This window comes from Poeciliopsis prolifica, unplaced genomic scaffold (assembly GCF_027474105.1).
Source record: "Poeciliopsis prolifica strain line A6 unplaced genomic scaffold, Auburn_PproV2 SCAFFOLD006, whole genome shotgun sequence".
NCBI lineage: Eukaryota > Metazoa > Chordata > Actinopteri > Cyprinodontiformes > Poeciliidae > Poeciliopsis > Poeciliopsis prolifica.
Window position 1 is genome coordinate 13431874 of NW_026562381.1, and position 23839 is coordinate 13455712.

The 23839-nt window shown below is 36.1% G+C and overlaps 1 protein-coding gene across 4 annotated transcripts in view; it reads left to right on the forward strand.

The window, feature by feature from the left end:
• The first annotated feature begins 559 nt into the window (after positions 1–559).
• Positions 560–23839, forward strand: part of LOC129360466 (glycine receptor subunit alphaZ1) — a 107286-nt gene continuing 84006 nt past the window's right edge. For all 4 annotated transcript variants that reach the window (XM_055030712.1, XM_055030713.1, XM_055030714.1 and 1 more), the window contains exon 1: positions 560–645. In XM_055030712.1, the coding sequence (XP_054886687.1) occupies positions 575–645 (71 nt within the window). In that variant the 5' untranslated portion in view covers positions 560–574. The remainder of the gene's footprint in view (positions 646–23839) is intronic.

The following is a 23839-nucleotide window of genomic DNA, read 5'->3' on the forward strand; positions in this document are numbered from 1 at the left end:
GACAAGCGGACGCCGGTTTCTGCAGTCAAACAGCCACTGAAGGAATATGTCTCATTTCTCTGTTAACTGCGGCGGAGTGCACAGACCGGACCTTAGAGTCATTGCCTGTATTTATGTCAGGTATTAGCAACCTGCAAGCGGCTGCTGTCCTCTGAAACCAGTGACCCCCCCTCCCCTCCCTGCCCTTCTTTCCCATCTTTGTCCCCGGTTGTCCCCCCTTGAACCAAAACCTGGACGAGCTTCCTCCTTACGGTACCTCTGGCTGCCTCTGTCCGAGGTCCTGAACACATTTTCGGGCTGGATTCAGTGGATTTTCTGTTGCGGCGGCGCTGGAGGAGTGAGAACGGACACAGGCATGATTTTATGGAGAGTGAAGTGATGGCCATCCCGCGGCTCGGCACTGGAGAACACGGGATCTGAAACGGACACGCACCCACCGAGAAGCAGGACATTCTGGGCTCACCTTGGAGGTCATAAACCATTGCCCAAGCGCCCCCCTGTCCCCGTCTCCAGACCTCCTTCTCAGCCTTTTCTGAAGAGTGTCCAACACCTTCACAACCCCCCTCCAAATAAAATGAGACTGGCAAAAATGTGCCGACTGAACGCGCTGGGGATCTATTTGTGGGAAACGGTTTTATTTTTCAGGTAAGCACAGGCATGGAACTGAGTTGATGGGCGGGGAAGGAAAAGAAATAACCAAGAGTGTGTAATTTGTTTGGGGATTTAATGAAAAGCAAGTGAAATTAGCATTTTTATTGCCTCGATGCGGTCTGGGACATGCATGGAAATTAAAGCTGCGTTCAAAAGTCTTAAAAGGAGAAAAGGGAATTCCGGGGAGAAAAGTTGTCAAAGTTGCCTGTGGGTTGTGTGAGTTATGGCCGATAAGTATGCGCGTCCGTGGGAAGCACTCCCTGTGATGAAGTTGCATTGAAATCAGACAGGGTTTGTTTTTGGGCGGGAAGTGCGACCGCTAGTGGATGGATATCGTCTGGGGCATTAGTTCCACATTTTAATCTTCTATAATTATGCAGGATACATTTAATCAAAACACATACACACAGCAATGAAGTTCATAATTTGTGCTCTCATGTGATTCCTCACCCCTCAGCTACCTTCCTTTTTATTTTCCTATGATGCCCCATGACCAAGACTAACACAGCACAAACCTAAATGTGTGAGTTGGGATTATCACAAACAAGCAGTTTGATCCAATTACTTTAATTTGCCTAATTTGCTCTTCTGTAGAAATATGTCAGTACTGTAAAATATTATCACTAATTTGGGTTTAAAAGTTATTTTCATTTTACTTAGATTCATTACTCATGTTTTAGAAATAAATAGTTTGTGTATTTTCTTGTTTATGGTTTGCAGCTAATAAAAACTCAATTTGATTTAGCTGAAAATAGCAATATAACTTCATATCATATCTTACAATTACATGAGTGGAAGGTTGTGTGGAAGGAAGACGTGTTTTAGAAAAACTTAGCATGTAATATGCATAGTAGCTTCATGTTATACAAACAACATCTGTAAAACCAAAGTTCGGTTTGACCTTCTTCACTCTGATTTTATGATTTCTTTTATTTGTAGAAAAGGAATGGAGTACAGGATACAGTGAAACAGAGAAAGCCTCAGAAAGAGGAGACTGTTTATGTATGATGCCAGAAAAAGAAATTACAAACAAATGTGGTATGAATTCCCTAAACACCCAAACAAGTACTGGAGAGGAAACAAGTAGAGGTCATATTATTGAGTTGTTTCAAATGCTGTGAAGGTTTGCAGTTTGCTCCCTTAGTTTAGTAGAAACTTACTGGTGAAATTTGAAACAGACAATCTTTTATAAAACATGCAATAAATCATTGCGTCAGATCAATAAAACTGAATAGTTTGGCAAATTTGATGGATTTCCAATTCAACTGACGAAACAATTAATTATTGACAGAAAAGTCAATAAATTCTCTAAACTTTCAAAGTTCAGACTTAAAACTCGGTTTAGTTTAAATTGTGAAAAAAAGTTTTTAAATACTATACCCACATATTTGTATGCATCTCTAAACTTTTTCATTTCTGGTGACAAATCCTTTCATTTCCCAACCTAAATTTTACTATCAAAGTTCCTGCATCCCTACATTATGAACCTTTTGGGAGCATATTTTTTACAAACTTGTAAGACTGATTTATTCACAGAAAAATCATTGTTGCTGTAAATGATCAAGGATTCAAACAGGATTTGAATCAGACAAATCCTACCTGAACACATCTATTATTTTGTGTAGCAAAGAACAGAGGACATGCGTTACTCAGCTCTTTACTATTTGTTTCCCTTTTCTAGATGTATAGAAGCTGAAGAGTTAATTATTCAATCAACGAAATGAAAAGCACCAGTACCACTTGCAGCACAATAGCCCCACAGCATGCTACCGCCACCGTTCTTAACCGTGTTCTTCGGTTCAAAATATTCTTATATTTGTGCCAAATAACTCCGACTTGTCTGATCATAAAACCTCACTCTGGGAAGGGTTTGGCGTTTTTTCTGACCGTCTGTAAATGAATCAAGCTTGAAGGTGTCTGTTGGTTTCTGAGTGAATTAAACAGGGTTTGTTGTAGAGAGTGAAATCTGGTGATGCAGCCGTTTATAATTTATGGGAGACTTCTTGAGCTTTGGTTGTTGCTGGGTTGTTTTTAAAGATGTTTTTACTTGTTTCAGTTAATCTAAGAAGGTAATTGTTTTTTTTTTTTTACAGACATTTTACAAAATAGTGACGTTAATTATTTGATGTGAGAATCTTGGTGTCTATAGTTGTTTAGAATAAGGCTCCATAAAGTCTTATTAACTTGCATAAATAAGCCTAGAGTTTTTCTTGTTAGAAAATAAAGAAATTTGATTAAACTCAAAATCTATGATTGGTCAATCCAGTATGGTAGCATGTATTTTTATGCTACCAAAGAAGGTACCAGGTGGGCTTGCTCTTGATCACTAACCAGAAGACAAAATATATTGTAGGACTTTCTGCACAACTTTTTCAAAAACATATAGGTTATTTTTAAGAAAACATTTTGGCGTGTATGCATTTTGACCCTGCATGTATGAAGTAAAGAAAGTAGTTCGAATAAATCAATAAAAACACACATTTATTAATGTAGATATGAACTTATTTATGGGATTAACTTGATTTAAAGTTAAATTTGGCTGCATTTGATAGAGTTGGACTTGATTCTTTATAGCATTGTGAGTTAATGTTTTTAGAATGTCCTCTGAGGCTTAGTAAAGTCTTATGTTTGTTAAAGATGTATGTGGCTTAGAATGGAAGACTTGTGCTGCAATAGACAGCAAGATGTCTATCTATCTCCGTTATCAGTCCTGTGGGAGATCAACCAGTTCTGTTTTGGGTAGATACTTCAGTTTTTCCTCTCCTATTACTAAATACTGTCACATCTCAGTACTGAGGCTGACTACACTTCACTTTGGCTTTAATCCTGCCCACAGCTGCTGATTGGCAAATCGTCAGTCTTCATGCTCCGCTCAGTGAAACAATGTCTTTCCAACCGAGAAATGAATGTTTCATGTCATGATGCGAGACAAATCATTCATCTCAGTGTAGCAGAAAGACCCAAAGGTCTGCATTACTCCAACCTTAGTCTCTGTGATGACACAGACAAAGGCATCAGTTATTTTGTGGATTCCCTTATATCTGGTATTCAATAATAAATAGTGGTGAATTAGAAGATAAGAATTTAAACTTTTATTTTTTTTATTTATTTCCAGCCTTTTTAAAGATCTCATAAGAAATTGTGCACCTGAAACTAATTTTCAGCGAAATAATTACTGCTGAGATGACATCTCTTAAAGTTTTATAATTTTTAACACAAATAATCAAATTTATTCACATTGGGAGTGGTTGAGTTTGATGGCAGGACAAAAATGAATGTTAATTTAATAAAAACTGAAGGCGAAAATGGAACTTGATGTTCTAGAAAGTCTTTAAAAGCCATGTTGATGTTGCAACTTTTAATCAGAGACAAGAAAACAAGTTCTTATATTAAATATTACTCAGCTCTGATCATTTTAATACACTCAAGTAAAAAAACTAAAAAGTTTTTTTTTTAAGTGCTGTATAGGAATTGTGACAGACTTTTTATTTCATTTTATTTTTTTTTTCTCATAGTGGGATTTCGTTGGCCACTGAATAGCTTGATTCTATTTGATTGTTCCTTTAGAGATGTTTTCAAAGAATTGCCAATAAATTTGGCTAATTCTGTTTGCAAGAAAGCTGCACTGCAATGCCTATTTAGTTAGGTATTGTTTTATCAATCAACATTTTTAAAAAACTTTTGACAAATCGTAATGAAATTGAAGTTGATATGTAACAAACTAATCTACAATAGTTAAAAGTAATGGATATTATAAAGAAGTCAATCTGTAAAGGAAGTGTAAAACATTTAAAAGTACTTTTGATATTTCTGCACTGTGCAGCTCGTACATTTAAAACTAAGACTCCTAGTATAACCCTGCTTACCTTCATAATATCATTTGGTGATGATTTAGAGCTGCTTTGAATTTAACCTGCAGGTATAATGCACATTTTTCAGTTCATTGCATCACGTGGATTTATTCTCGCTGCACAGCCTCTGAGGTATCTCATTATAAAAACTATTAGAAGCATTTTTCCACAAGCTGCAGACTTCCTCATTTTATGGAATTAGGCAGCAATTTACAGCTGGAACTGGGGGTATTTTAGTGGTCTGCAGGAGTTCTGCATTCAGCGTACACACTGATTAGTAATGAACCACCGTCAGGTATATTGCTGTCTCAGCTTCTCGGCTCTGAACTCTGCAGTTTTCCGCTTAATTGATATCTCTTTCCCCTCCATCCCAACCCAGACCCCTTACACCTCATTCCCCATTCTGCCTTATTACTAAACATCGATTAGCCCGTCAATGACTGAGGCCAGACCTGATGAATACACATTAAATGCTTAAACATCGCTCTCTTTTTCCTCCCTCTCTATGTCTGTGCTTTTTTTTTACTCATTAAAACAGCTGAGAGTTTAGAATTTAGATGCAGAATTTAGTACAGGAATTCTTTCAAAAAAGGCATTAAGGAGATGAGATAAAGCAATGACTCACTGAACATATCTTTACAGTGAATGTTTGATCTTCGCCTTCTTCCGTGTTCAGTGAAACATTTGCAGGACAGACAGTCTGCATGTTTTTGAGACTCTGAAAAAAGAAAATTTACAGCTTCATTTTTTTCATTTCATTGCCTGATTTTTAGCGCAAATGATTCATTGTAGTATATTAGTCCACAGACCCACAGCATTGCAGTTCCTCCACCATACCTAACATTGAACATTTGGTGCACTTGGACTTACAGGTTTTCCTCCTTTGTTTTACACCAAATCCAACTGGAGTGTTTGTTGCTCAAAACCACCATCTTAGTTGAATCAGAGTAAATCTCACACTGTTTCAGTTAAAATTGCAACAGGAATTAGCCAACTTTAAACATTTGCAGCATGTTTGTGTTGTTAGGGGACAAATTGCTTTTTTTTCTCATTTCCTGGCAGACAAATAGCCTGTAATAGTTGTGGTGATTTGGTAATCTCAGGATGCTGTGTTTTGCTGCAGCTCTCAAAATAGTGCTGTCAACATTTGTTTTGTTGTAATTTAATTTGTTTTAATATGTTCACAGTTACTTGATGGCATGTCCTGGTGCATTTCTCATTTTGTCTTTTAATTACTCTGCTTCAGAGTAATGATTGTTTGCCAACCAATTCATCCATTCACTTAGTCCAGACTTTTTGTTATGGATACCATAAATATTCTCTCTAACTAACTGCACATGGAATTTTATGGTTCCGCGTATCTAAATCAAAATCAAATCAATTTTTTTTTTGTATAGCACATTTCAGCAGAAAGGCAGTTCAAGAAAAACATAAGCAGATCATAAAACATAAACATTTTAAGAGTCACCAAATGTGAAATGATTAGCAAACACTGCATTTTGCCAAACTCCGTAATCAAAATCATCAATACACCAAATATGTTGATCAATGTTCCAGTTATCATGAGTCAAAAGCAACTCTAAGCAGGTGGGTTTTTATCCTTAGTTTACAGGAACTCAATCTTTCAGCTGTTTTGCAGTTTTCTGGAAGTTTATTCCAGATGTGTAAAGCATAGAAGCTGAATGCTTCTTCTCCATGTTTGGTTCTGATTCTGGGGTGCAGAGCAGACCAGAAGCACAAGACCTGAGAGGTCTGGATGGTTGATACAACAGTAGGTCTTTAATGTATTTTTGTGCCAAGCTATTCAGTGATTTATAAACTAACAGTAGTTTAAAGTCTATTCTCTGATCTCAACCTGGAGTGATTTGTTCTATTTTCCTGGTTTCAGACAGACCTGTGAATGCACTGTTTCAGTAAATTAAATTACTGCAACATGATTAAAAATAACCATATCTGACCATAAACAACAATGATTACAGGAAGATTTGATGGAAATACTTCAACATTAATCTGCGTAATTTAATTTGTGTGCTTCACTGTTTTGTTTGATTGGGGTACCAAATAATTACTGTCCCCTTGTTTAGTGTAAAGAAGGTTTTATCGTTAGATGAATTTAGACTATTCATTGGTTTATAGACCAACAATAATTAAAATCTTTTTTTTTTTTGTTCAAATGAGAATGAAAAGTGTTGGACTGTTGAGATATCCAACTTTCTCTGACCTTGAATAATTAAAGTGAATTATTTTCATTGAAAACTATAAAAACACCAATGCAAAAATCAAACCTATAATAAAATAAACACATGCTGAGGTTTTTCTGCAATCTCTTTTAATAATTAGATGGTTTTAGGATTGTAGCAGGCTTATTCAGGGAGGGTCAGTTACATGCCTTTATTGATGCTGTGTTCAGAGTTACTCAGTGTATCTAAAATTATGTGTCATCACAATATAGAAGGATATTTTAGAAATACTCTAGAATATCAATGAAGGGAATCTGAAGAAACGAAAACAAAAGTGGACCAAAAATGGAGCCTAGAGAAACCATATTTATGTTTAAAATGTATATTTTCCTGCAGCCTCAGTATGCTTAGTATGATCTAGCCTAATTTAACAAAATACCCCACAATCCCAACCATATCTATCTTTCAGCATCTTATAATTAGTAACATTGTCCATACTAATTTCACAACACAGGAATTCAAATGGAAATGTTTAAAAACCAGGCATTTCCATCTCAAATCACCGCACTGGTTGGTAACAGTGGATTAAAACTCAAATATTTTGAGTTAACAACTAACTTGTTGCTCAAGAAAAAAGACACGTAGCTTTTGAACTTAGTTTTTATATTTGTTTTGTTATATTTTACTGGCTATACTAGGTAACATCCAATCATGTGGCTGAATTTGAAATTCATAATTTTCAGAACAGAAACCAGTATCGACACTTTGCTTAATTCTGAGTTGCATCGTCTACTTTTATTGACTTTTTACCCATGAATGATGAATGAAATGTGTCTGGAATGCCAACGTGCCCATCATGACCTCTTGGGACTGTCAATAAATCAGGACTGACAAAATGATTGTCAGGCCTATGAACAGCCAATGGCATTGCTGTGGCAAGAGGTCGCTGTTGTTGAAAAGGCAATTTGTTTTTTAATACCTACTGATATCCAAAATTTTGTTACAAGTAAAAAAGGAGCTCCTACAAATAGAGCATAACTATGTTTTATTATTCTGCAGGGAAACTGCATTGTATGGCTTCATCATCTTTGAACAGACATAAAAAACGATAAATGGAGATCTTTACATTTTCTCAGTCATTAAGAAATGTAACTATATCTGATTTGTTGCACCATAGAGCATCACCAGGTTTCGAGAACTCGGCTTCTCCTTTAAAGGAAAATCCAATGATCGTTTCTCCATTTGATCAGGCGCTTTGCTCATTCCTCATCCTCCTCCCCGTGATAACACAGATTGATCACCTCTCTCCTTTCTGGGTGCTTGCACAGATCGTTACTGTACTCTAAAGCAGGCAAAGGCTCTCAGTATGCAAACTATTCATCTTTATGCTAAACAAAATGTGCAGAGAGTGACCTTTTCCTCTATTGATATCTATATTCAATAAGACTCTTTACTTTGTCAGGTGGAAACAGATAAACGTGCAGTTTAAACGGCTTGCATCAGAGACTGAAATATTCATGAGTTTTGCCTTCACCATTCTTTATGTTTAATGCTATCAAATAATTGTTGAAGTGTGAAATCTATGTATTTCTTCAGAGACATTCCATAAATTTTTTGAAGCAGAGTGAATATTCATCTAAGCCTCAGGTCTTTAAACTCTCCTTGATTTGGCCTTGAAGAAGCAGCTGCAAGTGAAAACTTCCTCTCTCCTATCATGTTGAAGCACAAATTAAATTCTTCTCAATTCAAAATTGTGACTTTAAGTACGGTCACTCAGATTATTTTTCACTGAGAATTACTTTGTGTTTAACATTGTAAGGCGTTAATATTAAATGAAGTCCTTATCCTGATTTGGCTCAAGGAATATAAAAAAATAATGGCCGGATTTTCTTTCTTTCGTTTAATGGAAAGGTTAGGCTTCACACTAATGTAAAAGCAGAGCTGTGACAGAACAGCTTACTGGAATGTCACGTTACCTGGAGTTAGACTTTACTTTTAGCTGTGGCATTCATTAGGGTTGTGACTCAGTGTGGGCTGTCATCTGTATTTGCAGGCACATTGCATGTCTGTCTTTGTTTCAATGAAGAGACAGAATAACTGTGTTTTTTATGTTCAAGAACAAGTAGATAAACATTTCCCATTGGAACAAAAAGCACAGAAATGTGGCTGCTTTTTCAATTCATATATCATCATTTTTCAAGACATTCTTTCTCACAATTGTGTTTGTGCTTGAAGGTTGCAAAAATTATACTTGCCCATGTCTGAAATTGAAAAAAGAATGTGGTAAAAATGAGGGAGGAAAAAAAAAGCTAGCATCAAGCAGCCAAGAACATGGCTGAAAGTTCCTCGTGAGTGTTGATGTTACATTTGTAACACTGAAACTGGACATGAATGCATGATGCAATGGCCAACTAAAAGGAATGTAGTGATGGCAAAGTCTCAGGCAGGAAATTTAATTAAGATAAAGATTTATGTGGTGATTCATCTAACAAACCAGCACCCTACCTTGGGAGCTAAAATAACCCAGTTTTCACTTTTCCTGTGCTGTCCAGACTCCTACCTGACAATTTTCAGATATTTTTGACTGTTTTTTATTTTTTTTAAAATCCAATAACTTTTTAAATTGGACTTGTAGGCGCCTTCTTAGCAGGAACCTGTCACAATGACACATTTTGTTTCCCTTTCCATGAAATGTAATAAAGATGAGACAGTTTGATACGCCGAAAATACAACTTCAGCTGTCAGGTGAAAACTTTAGTCAAGGGAAGGATGAGCCTTTTTCTGATTGTGTGTCTGGCTTTTAAAAACTCTGGAGTTTCTTTGTTTTTTCTCAAAGTTTAAAGCTTAGTACCGTCACATTTGGTTTAGTGTCATCCTTTCTATAATCAGACAGCTTTTCATTTGTGCAAAAGTAAAGTTTAATTAGTTTAAGTTTATAGAATTTTAAATCTTGTTTAGAGGTTGCCTTTTATTCAAATAAATGACAAAATAATAAGGTGAGTGAAATAGCAAAATTTTACTGAGGCATTGCAGTCATTTTCCTTGAATATTTATTTAAGTAATGGAAATTTTTTGGCAGATTTGCAAAGGTTTAAGGAGAGTCAGGGAGAAACAGATTTGCCAGAATTGTATTCAATAAAATCTTATATATATAGTCAGCTGAGAGTAGTTTTAATAATGATTATCTGCTTTAATGTCAGGAACGAAAGAACAAGTTTGCAGTTTCAAATTTGTTGTCACAAAAGACAAAGCTTTTGTGTTCACTTCACCTAAAAGATTTCAGATCTGTGACATTCTTATTATTGTCTGTCAGACTGAAAGGATTTCTTATTTAAAGTTAAAATGCAGCATTGTTTAGAGCAGGAATCTACAACCTTTGACTTTGCTTTGGTTCAGCAAGATTAGAAGGTTAAACTTTTCATAAAAAAACATAATATGCTCTTACAATAAAATCAAAAGGGGAAACAGAAGTAACATGCTGCTATTCTGAGGAGGGAGTAAGTCAACACAGTAAAACAAAAGTACGCCCTCCTTATGTTTAAAGGTTTTATGTGCCATGACGTCATAGAAATGTGTTGCATGATTTACATCTGATATTAAAGCTGAGAAATGTAAAGATTCCACACTGTCATTATTTAATAAATAAAGATAATATTTCATATCACCTTTTCACATCAATTGAAAAGGTGATGTGAAACATTAAGTATTACCTTGCCGCTCTCTTTGGTTTTAAGAGTACAAAGGAGCAGCCAGGTGCTTGATTAATTGATCATCATTAATGGGATCCCAGATTTGTGTTATCACAATATCCAGGCTAAAGGATTTCTGCCCTATTGGAGAAGCCTATGTAATGAGAAATATTTTTCACCATAGACAATTCTCGGAAAAATGTCAAAAACATGACAGCTTCGCCTTCGACTAGGAAAAAAAGATGTTTGTGTTGAAACAGAAACTATTTATTAAAAAAGGGAGGTGTAAACAAATGAAACATAAGTAGAGATGTTTAATTAAAATGTAGAGCACAATGTTTTGAGAAAACCAAGTAGCACAGCATCTTACACCCAGCGTCGAGCATGAGTGTGAAGAGCTGATGATTCGGACTCACTTCTCCTTCTATCGACCACTAAGAATGACTTTGTTGGACAGATGGTCTCAAATACTTTGATACACATTTAGTTTTATGGTAATATTTTTTTCCTTGCTCATGGGAGACAGCATCATTCATGTGACAGACAGTTACTCCTCCCAAAGATGCTGAGAATTTGTCTTTTTGATTTCACATTTCTTACTTTACGTCTTCAGGAGAACACAGATTATTAAACTTAAATCAGACATTAGGATGATTTAAAATAGGACTGGATCGTCAGTCTTCATCATAATTGCGAAACAATGTCTGTGTTCTGCAATTGCAGTGTTTCCATTAAAGAAGAAACACAATTAAAATGAAACGTGAATAGGTTTGTTCATGCAATAAGTAATTAAAAATGATTTAAAAAAAAATCATGCTGTGCCATCATCCTCCAACCGCTTTCTGTTGTCTTGTTCTTTGTGGTTTGCGTAAGGGACAACATTCAGTTGTTGCACATGTAGTGATGTGAAAATAAATGTTTCCATTTGGCTGTATTGAAAATTAATCAATTTAAATTCAGCCAAAACAAACACCAACCTCATCCTATTGCAAAAACTCAGCAAAAAATTATGTTTGTTCAAAGTTGGTATGTTTCCATTACACTAATTTATTTTCAAAATGTCAAATTGTGCAATTATATGGTCAATGAAAATTCAGCTTTTAATAGAGCATGGCAGTCATTGGTTAAAGTTAAGGTTAATAAATTCAGCTTTTCCATTTACTAAATTTGTGTTTAATAAATATTGTAAAGGCTTTTGTATGATCTCATAAGATAAAACATCAAAAAACATGTTAATCTGTTTTCTTTTACTGTGCCATGATTTATAAAGTTCTCTGTGTAAAAACCATCAGAAATATCAATGATTGATTTTTAATATGTTTGACAGCCTTTTGTTTTCAGGGAAAAATTCAAAACGATGGTTTAATCTGCACTATCACATTTACCCACATTTTTTTAAATCCTAGAAAATGTGTCAATTTGATTCTAGACTTAAGGGTCCACAGTTCACCCAAAGAGGTCAGACACAGAACCCAATCATCTGTAATGTGTTCTGGGTTTTATTTGTGCCGCTGAAGGACGGGCCCGACTGGCCGGCTGCCCTTCTCAGAAATCTTCCCATGTCAGTTCGCATCCGAGTTGCGTTCAGTCAAATTAAACCAACCGTGTTATTTATGAATCTGCCCTCGGGTTGTTTCATTTGTTCGGCAGCAGTAGGGCCAAACATTTATCACCCGCATCCTCCATCATAACAAATCATAACATACGCTGTATATACATTCTTTTTCTGTGATCAATTTCCCTCCCGCCAAGTTCTATAATGAAAAACAATCGACTGCTCTGAGAAGTTCGCTGCCACCTCAACAATAATTAACTTCTAGCCAGGTTCATTTCCAAAACCTGATATATGATGAAACATTATTGATTAGGAGACTGTGACACATTTACACCTTAAATAGCAAAGTATGTTATCAATGACCTCTCAGAGCTGCAACCAAGCTAAAATGTTAGAACCTCCTCAGCAGCACAAGAATCAGAGAGGAGAGGAAAATTCCTCTTAACTACTGCTCAAGGTTTTATTAATCTAAACGTGTAGTAATATATGGGATTATGCACAGTATGTTGATTCTGTGTGACATAATTAGCAAATAAAAATGGTAAAAAAAAAAAAAAAAACTAAAAACGCGGTGAGATGCAAAGGGAGCAGCACAGTTATGTCCAATGTTACTCATACACCTTTCAGATTTAGATTTTAAATCATCTTTATTAGATTAAGAAGTTTTTTTCTGACAGAAAATGAGTCAGGTATGTTTCAACGATAATAAAGCAATCTTAAACCTATCAATTTTCAATTGGTTTTTATTTGTACATTATTTTAGAACATAGTATGTCAAAAATGATTTATACCAGCCTCAATATTTGAAAAAAAAAACTTTTAAAAGTGCTGCTTAGATTCATGGTGGTTTGCACTGGTACTTTAGAGACGAGCCCAGTGTCTCTGAGGTGGGAAAGCCTCTTTGCCATCACCCTAACCTTTAGCTCCCACCCCAGATTATCTATCAAAATGAATCTTGGACTCTATAAAAGCTTCATATCATTTCAGTAAGAGGAAACATGTTGGTAAAATTAAACCCAAGTATTTCAAGGATTGTAGTAATTTTAGACTTTTATGAATGCCTTCTGGGACTTAAACCACAACTTCATTAAGGTCTCTTAATGAGTTACAGTTTTACAACCTTCATACATAAATTACAGTCTTTGTAATAAGTTCTCTTAAAGTCTGCTGCCTTCCTGTCTGTAAGAAGCATAATTTCCAAGCACTTGGGTTAGAGGGATTGCAAACATTGTTGCTTGTGAATATGGTGACGCTCTTACAAACTCTAAGACCCATTTCTGATGTAAAACTCACCCAGAACATTGATCATCTGCACGTTTGGTGAAGCTTTGAGGAGAATGTTTGGAATATAGCCGGTTCCCCATTAGAAGAGATGCAGTTCCTCCAGGGCTTTTTAGCTTGCACAGAACATCTGTAGAAATCATGTACTGGTTTATTTTAGTCTCATGTAGGTTCTGAGTGCAGCACGGTGTCAGCACTTGCAGCACATCCGTGACATGAAGCCCCACAAAGCAGAATTTGGTGCACTCGCCTCAAATCAGAGCTACTTCCAATCTTGAAGATAGCTTTGTGCTTGCACAGGGAGATTTTTCTAGTGTGTTGGTGCTTTCTCACAGGGTCCAGGAGAGATGTGGCATGATTTCAAATGCTACATTTGATGTGTGAATGTGGTGCTAACCTACACAGAACTCAAGACACTGTCTCAAGGACACTGAAAATGGAGTAGCTGCTCCTGAGAGCACATCAGATTCATGTTTTCAAATTTCCTACTATCCAGACACTTTACATTCCAAGTTCATTGTGATAATTTAATAATTCAGTACAAACTACTCTGATTTGGTGAGGTGAAAGAGGAAAACATTTCAGTCAAATGTCACATACGAAATCTCCCAGACAAAACTATTTACGGAGCTGTTGTTGCCATTCCTTAAAGTAGCCTGTGATCAGCGCCTCTGGTTTTTGTGGATATTCTCAAGCAACAAACAACCAGCTGGTTGCAAACGTACGGCTGCTCACTTTTCAATAGGTTCTGATGGAGATTCTTTCCTGTTAAAGGAGATTGTTCTTTCCACTGTCACCAAATGCATGCAAAGTAGAGACATTGCTTCAAAGTATTGCACCAGTTGGCATAATACCAAACTTGACTGCATTGTTTTTTTCTTACGGTCAAATTGTTGTCAGTGTAATGGACTTTGATTGATCTGTTTATGTGATTAGAATTAATTGACAGCTCTTCTGTAAATAAAATGAATCTACCTCTTCTACAGAGAAATATTTGTTGTGAATCAGGGCCATATAATTGAGCTGAGTTGAATCAAATTTAATAATTTTCTTTTCTTTGGATGTGTTTAACATAAGTGTCACAGGATGTCAGTTTCTGTTAACAAGTGTTGTCAGATTTGGAAGCAAGTAAAAATTATGCTGAAGTGTAAGAAGCAATTCAAAAAGGAAAAAAGAACAAAGTTCAAAGAACAAAGACTATGACTGGGTTATAAAAAAAATTGTGAAAAAGTCAGACGATGCCTGAAAGAACCCATTAAATTCATTATTAGAAAGAGGACAGAACAGGGCATCTTGACAAAACTGTTAAGAAAGGGCAGATTACTTAAATTAACCAAAGAACAAGTTCATTAATCAAGGGTAATAAAGAGGCCAAAATTACGCTGAAGGATCTGAAACACTGCAGAGATCTGAGTATCACACACACACACACAAGGACATCAAACAGTATTTTAAGCATCAGATTCTACATTTCCATATTTTGAAGAGAGAAAAAAAGAAGCAGGTGGATTGATAGATTATCCAAGCCTGTTGAAATTCATTTATATTAATAGGAAAACATGACCTTATTAAATTTAACGACTACACAAACTGTGTATATTTTGTAGAAACTAGTTTGGAGGTTACATTAAAATGTTCTTCCTTTGTAAGAAATGAAGTGGTCAAATCTGTGTTTAACAGTTTTGTTACACTTCATAGAATTTTAATCACATTTAGAACCAAATTTATACCTTGAAACTGACAGTAGGTGTATCTTATTTTACCTATGTCTGTATTTTTATATGAGACAAAACTGTAAAAGATGTGCACAAATGTGAAGCTTACTTCTGAATGTTTTTCATAACTCAACAAAACAGATTTTTGTAAAAAAAAAAAAAACTGTTTCTTTTTTTTTCTCTAATATTTGTCTTTCATTTGCAGGCCAGTCATAAATCAGAACCTTAATAGAACCTTTCTGGTCAAAGGTTCTTTTACGGTTGGAAATCATATTATAATTTGTTTCATATTAATTCCTCATCTAGACCTGTTTGGACATTGTGCACAGCCGCAGCAGAAACCTGTATTTCATATCTAAAAATGCAGATTTGAGTCCATTTCACACCAGTACGTGTCAATCTGCAGGTGATATGTGGAGGTTTAAGTTGGTTTCCCCATTACAGCCTGGATGACAAATCTGAAAATTGCTCTGTTTGCAATATGTTGGAGTGTTGACTCATCACAATAAGAGCAGAAAATGTGGACTAAAATAAACCTCTGGAACAAATAAACACAAAACAAAAATATGAATGGAGCTCATTATTTAAACAGGAGATATTCAATCTCCTAGGTCAAAAATGCCTTTTAAAAGTCCAAACAATAGCAGTAATAAATATGATGCAAGTTGAAGGCTTTTGAGTTTGTTGTGATGAGTTAGTGTTTTGTAAGAGGCAGCCAAAGTATCTCTTAGTGCCAGGGATGTGTTACAAAATGCCAGGATGGGATCAATTAGGATTTCAAGTCTTCAGAGGCTTTAGGAGCATAATGAGGAACACTTAGGACTAATAATTGGAGCGTTGCATTTGCCCACATCTCTCTGTAGCTCTTGCTCTCTGAGACTCTGGCACTAGACGACTCAGCTGTTTTTCCTGCTCCTGTGCTGTCTCAGCACTGGCCACAGGTTTCCACAGTAGCCTCGGCCAGCATTGATCTGAAATAATTGAAGCAAATCCGAGGTTTGATCATTGAAAACCCAAAGAAGAAGCTGCTGGGGAGGGGGGATTATTAACATAAGCTGCTGAGGAGACTTTAAAAACCCAGCAGCTAAAATTCACCTATGCTTGTTTCAGCCTCTGGAAACCATTCAAGTTAAACTGTGTTTGTGTATGCTATAAAATAAACAACAAACACTTTTTAAATTTTTAATAACACCACCACAGGAAACTGCTGGACTGCTGTTATATGAGAAACAGTTTTATTTCTTTCATTTGCAGGCCAGTCATAAATCAGAGTAAAATGCAAATCAATCAAACCTGTTTATACAGAACTTTTCATAAGTGAAACCCAAAGTGCTTCAACTGGGGGAAACATTTAACCACTGGAGACTCATACAATAAAATGAATAAAATGAAAATAAAGTGGCCAAAATGACCATTATATTGTGTGAATAAAATGCGCAATAAATGAAGTAAGTAGACAAATAAAAATGATAATTTTATAGATGATGTGTATGAATCTGAGCTTGTTGAGAACACTGTAACATTTTGATCAGTAAATGTTTTTTGTAGTCATTTGGAGTCATTCACAGACGGTGGATATGAAATTGATTATTACTGGAATGGTCATGGAATAAGAAAAGTTTTTTTTTATAGAAACCTTTTCTAAACTTCCATTTCAATATTTGTAATAGTTTCCTGTTAAAACCTTTGCTACAAATCCCACTTACAATGTATAAAAATGTATTTACGCAATGTCCTGTAGAGAGTTGGTGGAATATTAAGGTATTATAAACACCTCAATAGTTTCACTGTTCTCTTAAATGTTAAAAGAACATGTGATTGTATTAGTTGACAAATGTTATCTGCAGCACAGACTCAGTTGTTTACAGAAGATTTTTTCATAAAGTGAAGATGGTTGTGTGTTCAGGTGAGAAATTAAAGCCAAACACGTCAGCAACCCCAAATCATCAACGACTCACAGGTTCCTGTAGTTTTGTGCCCCTGGTGAGTTAAACATCCACAGTTAGGAGCTTTCGTTTCCTTTCCTCTCATTTACCTGCAGTGCAGTCAGTCAGAGAGGTGGGAGGAATATTCAGCAAACTGATGTTTGCATGGTGCTTACAGCAAAAGCGAAGCAGGCAGGCTTTTAAAAGGCACCAATTGGATCGGTTAAGCCAAGTAATTATGCAAATGGAAGACACCTGGCAGATGTTTGGCTCTGTGACCCAGTGGACATCAAGTCTGTTGAGTAGCAGAGAAAGGAGAAATTAATATGGTGGGAATGAAACAGCACAACAAGCATTTCATAATCACGATTTTCCTCTCCAAATACTCAGCTTGTTCCAGTAAAACCTTTCTTGTCAGGAGCCGGATGCATCCATAATCAGGTTACTCATGTTTATCGCCAGAGATAAATGCTGCATTTAATAAGGCTTGAAAGAAAAAAAAAAGTTTTGTCTCTCGTTTAGATTAAAACTGGACATTTAACTAAAACCATATTTTATTATTTATGTTACCAATTTAAGAAGAATTAAATTGCACTCATGTTTTCTTCAGAGGGTTTTGTGTCGTATATAACAAATGTTTCAATTTTAGTCGCCAATTGAACCGGGTCTTCCGGACTATCAGGTGTGAAAACGGCCCAAATCTCCTCTATTGCACGATGGAGTTAGAGTCAATGGGAATTGCTTTTTAAATTACTTCCACGGATTAATGGGCAGCAACATCTGCTTGTCTGAGGTCATTGATGCTGTCGATCAGCAGCACCCACCGCCTGCTTTCTCATAAATCCTGAAAGCAGCAAGGTTGTTTTTAAATTGTTTTTAAAACAATTTTCATTTGAGAACCATTTTGGGTTCATCTCTGCTAAAGAAAGTGCAGAATATGTGTTGTGCTTTTGTTTATATGAGGTTAATTTAAATAATCTCAGACTGAGCAGTTAATTTTGTACTTTTGTCAAGCTCGCAGTACTTTTTACTCTTTGTTGCTGCCACAGGTATTGGTGTGAGTTAAATTCTTGCATCGTTCTCTAGGGCTGCAACAGAAACCTAACATCAAACCTTTTGTAAGGAATCCTGAAATGAAAAGAAGCCAGCTTGCTGGGATGGAGCTCCCAAACATATCTCACAATTTATTTTGGATCACAGTAACCTCATAGCACTGGAGGCATTTTGTTGGAAAAAGAAGCGAAACATGGCAAAACAAAACTAAGACTCCAAACTGATTCATCTCAGTTCTATTGTTACAGATCCTTTACCTTCCCCATCTTCTGTTGTTTACAATCTTGTAGGAACTTTTCCCCTCAGCACTCAATTCTTTGCAACTAAAATCTGAATGAACTTGAAACCAGTCATGCTCTGCTGAAAGAAAGGCTGAACCCCCCTCCACCCCCTCACTCCGTCATGCTCACAGTGTCAGCACTATTCAGCCTGAAGTGTTGTCCCACGCTTCACGTCCTGTGGACATTCCCTTTGTGTCGAGGACACGCAGCTGTAATCCCGATCTGTGACTAATCAGATTGGGCTGTCATTGCACCAACAGAGTGTTTGTTCGATGCTAATTTGAGAGCCATTTCACACGGAGCTTATGCTTCATTGTGTCGTCTGTGCCTCGCCGAGCTCAGCGCTGAACAACAGAAATTAGTTTTCTGGAAGAGCTCGATTCTATCACTTTTGTGATCATCCTAAAGAGGATTAAACTTGGATTTGTCACGCTGGTGCAAGATAATCTCTGATCCACCTAATTTGTTGTGTGTTAAAATAGAATCTGGTGCATTATGAGTCTGATGTCTTCTATATGATCAACACTGACTAGCACAGTTTTATCTGATCGTTGATGATCATTGATCATTTTTTCAAGGCCGTCTAAACCAGGACTCTTATGAAATATTTATGCCTGCAAATAATTACTACCCATCTCCACTAACTGTCATTAATCAACAATTTGACCTCAGTGATTCCAACAAGATAACCGAATAATCGCTCAGAGAAGTGTGTGTGATTTAATCTCAGCTGAATCTAATTGTTTGATTATTATAATTATACTACAATTAATTTCAATAGGTGTAATTTGGTTCACAAAGTGGATTAGTACTGCTTCATGTTTCACACACATTTAGAATTACAAACATCTGGATGTCTGCACATTTTGGTTCTGCAAAACTGAAAATGTAATTCTTCTTTGCTTAAAATGTTTGAGTTATGAACCATAAATGTGAATATTATTAAATGTTTTTCCTAGAATCTAGTTTGAACCGATCTCTCATTGTTTTATCTTGTTGGTGTTCTTTATTTTATAAGAATACCAAAAATTGTATAAAGAGGCTAATTCAGGTAAATTCCCTGGACATCTGTTGAAACAGAGTCATGATTGCATTTTAACCACGTTCTTTTCTGCTTTCAAGGCTTTTAATGCATCTTATTCCAGAACCTTTATGTGAGCCTTATTGCTTCATTCCAAAACCAGTTTAAAATGGGTGTTTATGACCATTCGCCTGCTGGAATAGGAATTAGAGTCCAACTCTCAACAATTTAGCTGTTGTTCATGTTGACTGTTACATCGATCTGAAAAATTTGCAGAGCTTTTTTGAAAGTACCTCATTAGTTGATAACTTCAAATAGAAAGTCTCATCAGTTTAATTTCATGCAAAATATAAATTGATGAGACATTTTTGGTGATATTTGGAGGGTGTTTTCATAACATACAGCACAGTGTTTGCGTGTAGATTCATGACCTTCTGTTAGGACAACCAGGACAGCCAGAAGGGACGTCAGCAGATGACACACTGGAGTAACACCCCCAATCCAACATCCAAAAGTCCCCCATGACTACGCTTAAAAATATTTACAACATATTTGTTGTTTTACTCTTCTGTTGAATAACTGGGTTATGAGTAAAAACACTTGATAGATTCTTTCACACTGAATCCAACTGAATCATGTTTAAGTTAATATGTTGTCACTCTGTTTTTTCTAGTTTTTTCTGGTGCCTCAATTTATTTGTTTGTAAACATATTATTTATGCAACTTTTTCTATCAGCCTTTGAAAGACCAGAATTGCATATATATATATATTTTTTTTTTGTCAGATGACATTTCTAAATATAGTGAGTTGTTTTGATCTACTTCAGTAAAAATATACTGAAGCTGCTCTTACGTGTGTGTAGTTTTTGGTTACTCTATCCACCCGCTGATTTCCCTCATCTGAATATCTAATGCGTCTTCTCGCTGCCGTGACTGATGTGCCTACAGCGTAACCAGCCTGTGATCTTGCAAAATCTTCATGCTGATTTTTGTCATATTTCCTGAAATGTTAGCCCTCAGATATCTCCTTGTTTGTCTTTCATGAAACTGTGATGAGAGACACATGTTGGAGCTGCACGCTGGCATTTAAAAAGCTGCTGGCTTGTCAAGATGGAGGTATGCAGCTAAAGGTCAAAACTGAAGAGGTTTACAGGCCAAAAATGTTCAACACTATCTGGATCTCATAATGTGCACCTCCATCAATATTTAACATGGTTAGGACAAACACTGAGGCTCAGTATTAGCTCTGCTAATACTGAGCCTCTGCTAATACTGAGCCTAATACTATTATTAAGACCTTAATAATAGTCATTAATAATTCTAAATTCAAGAACTAATTAATGTAGAGACAAAAAGAAAAAAAAAACATTGTTGATATGGCTAAAAATTTACAGCAATCACTGCAACATCCATCATAAAGTCAGGAGTGCATTTGTGAAGTGAAGCTCACTTAAACCTTTCAGTTTTATCATCAACATCATCAGTCAGCAAGCATCTGATGTAATTATCTGCATTGTGATTTATGGTTATAACAGCATCATCAGCATCACTGCTATTGTTGAACAGCAGAGGCTCACAGAAAGAGCTCAGCATGATCCTTCAGCTGTGGACAGCTGGTGAGACATCGTTTGATTCCGACTAAATTTCAGCTGGATGAGATATATTTTTTGGGTTTATATACAAATATTGCACAAGTCAGTCTAATATTGATCATTTCTCCTATTGCAAGTTCACCAATATTTTTTTCTTCTCACACTTCCAAAAAACATCAAGGCAAGAGCAAATCAAAGGCAGACTTTAACTTCTAACTGGCTTTAATCCTCTAAGCAGAAATATGTATCTAAGTACTTGTTAGTTTTCTCTTAAAGCATTTTGCAGTTTCAGTCCTAGACATTTATGATGATGATATGGAGCTCCATGCAGCAAACCTCTGGATACAGCAAGATGAAACAACATGATTACACCTGGGTGTGATGAAAAGGAGCAAAGGGACTTTTTGACCTTTAGATGTTTCTTTTGTAGACCTGTTTTTTTTTTCCAGTTTCATCTTGTAATGTTATTGCTCTGATGACAAAATCATTGTTTCTTCATGAGCAAATCTGTGAGGTTTCGGGTGTGAGACTTGTGTTTGGCGTCTTTTCTCAGCTCAAAGATATTAGTGTATAGTTTTATCCTATGAATGCTTGTGTACAGACAGAATACTACATTTATAAAGACAACAGATTAGTCACTTTTTCTTATTGATACTTGCAGCCTGGGCTGAATTACACTGGCCAATTGAATCAGGAGACATTTGACTACTTTTTATTTCAACGAAGGTCATGTGCAAACAAAAATAAGATTAAAAAGGTCCATTTATTAACCACAATGGACTGGTGCAACACCTTCATTTTTAAACCAGAGCTCTGATTGATCTAACCATCACTTCATTATTCATGAACAAAACACAGACACACTTGTACTCCTCAACTTGGCTGGACTAAAAGAGGGGATTCCACTTTTTGCCATTTGACTTGAGCCTCAGAGGATTCTTAAGTTGGCAACCCTTCCGGTTGACCTGAAACTATTTGAACAGCAGAGCTGAATTTACTTGCTCCTCTTCTTCGTGCACACTCTTTCCCCTCTCTCTCCTCATTAATATCCAATATTTATTTCCTGACGTTTTCACTGATAAGGGCAAGCTGGTTGCAATGTCAGATCGGGTGTGTGTGTGCATAAGTGCATGTGCATACAAATCTATAAAACCTATGTATGCACATCATAAAGGTTTTTGTGTACTTGTAATAGTGTGGTTACTTGCTCTGTTTGTACACACAGATGCCCTTCAGTGCTAAGACTAATGAGGGATTTGTCCATTTTATTTTGTTTTCCAATCATGCCCCTCCATTCCCCATTTTCTCCCGGCAGACTTTGATACTGATCAGCACCTTCCAGATAAAGCGACAGCACTGACTGCATTGCATGTTTATGAATTGCTAATGGAGCCATTTATCATGCCGTACGACACGATTTACCATATTGAAAGTCACGCTTTGCAGTTTTACATTTAGAAGGTGAAAATTTAAGCGCAATCGACTGTATCAAGTGTCATTTTAATTTATGGGAGATTAATGCGGCGGCTGTGCTCTCCTCCCTCGCACTCATCAGGAGTTACAAGTAATGCCTGCATAATCACCATTTTTACATTTAACTTCAGCTGCACTCTGGGTTGCTGAAGGCATTATAGTTTCTTGTGCTGTTTGTAGAACATTAGAGGAATAACTGTTGTTCGATGTTGGCTTAATGATGATTTAGTTCACTTTGGGAACTTTTCAAGAACCAGTAAATCAAAAAACTCAAACAAAGAGAAGTGAGAGATTAAGATCATGTTTTTCCACTTCATCGCCTGGTTAAGATAAAGTCTGGAGAGCTGATCTCATCCTCAGAGTGTTAAGGTCAGAGATATTCAAAAGAGGACAAGATCCCATTGTACCTTACATTTATTTCATTATACATTTGAGAATTTGTTGATTAATTTGTGTTCTGGTCTTGCAGCTGCTAAAATGCAGTGAGGACAGTTCTTTTTATGTATTTTTGTTTTCTTAAGACAAATATGTCATATGTTACCAACACCATGTTACACAGACAAATTACACATTGATAAATTCCAACAATAAACAATAAACTCATATAAAGTCATATTTAGTACCATATGCATAAGAAGATGTGCCTTATAGTTTAATAGGCTTAATAGTAAGCATGTCTGATCTTTTTCTTGTCAAAATATGGTAAAATCAAAGCCAACAATGATACAAATATAAGACAAATAAAAGCTTTTTATCCCAAAAAGAAAGTTATCCATGATGGTAACGGATCATTCAGGTCAGTTTATGCAACATATTAAGAAAAATATGCTCAATGAAATGAAAGAAGTCTTTTGAAAGACCAATTAATCTAAGAGTTGTGTGTTTGGACTGTGGGAGGAAACTGAAGTACCCGCAGAAATCCAAATGCATGGTTACAACCATGCATGTGCAGAAACACAGGCTGGGATTTGAACCCAGAACCTTCTTGCTATAAACTGTGACATTATGGAGCCTGAAAGGCAAATAATTTTCAACAAATTTCATTTAGTCGGCTTTCACTTAGAACAGGATATGGGCAATTCTTTCTTCACAAATGCTTGATAACCTTTAGTATTAAGAAAACATGAACCAGTTCATCTGTGCTAGTGGGCTAAGACTGTACCATTCTTGAATTGCAGTCACAGGCTGCAGAAAATCCTTCAGAGGGTCACAAATGGTCCGCGGGCTGCACTTTGAACACCTCTGTGTTAGGCTGTCTTCACAGAAAGTGGGTCAGTACAGAAAGTTATTAATAGTCCATATTGTAGTAGTGCGTGTTAATTCTGTCAGTTTAGCAAGAGCAAGAAGAAACTCAAACTGCACTTCAACTGAGTGTTAGTGTAAATTTTTTGAAATGTTTATACTGTTTTCATTTTATTTGGTGTCCGGTTCTGAACATCTGTCCAGCAGTGTTTCTATGGATGTTCTGTATTATTCACAGAAAAGTGTTCCCTTCATGTGGGCAGAACCAAACACGCATGTTTGAGTTCACTATTTGAGAGCCAATAATGGGTTTTGGTTTGAAATTGTATT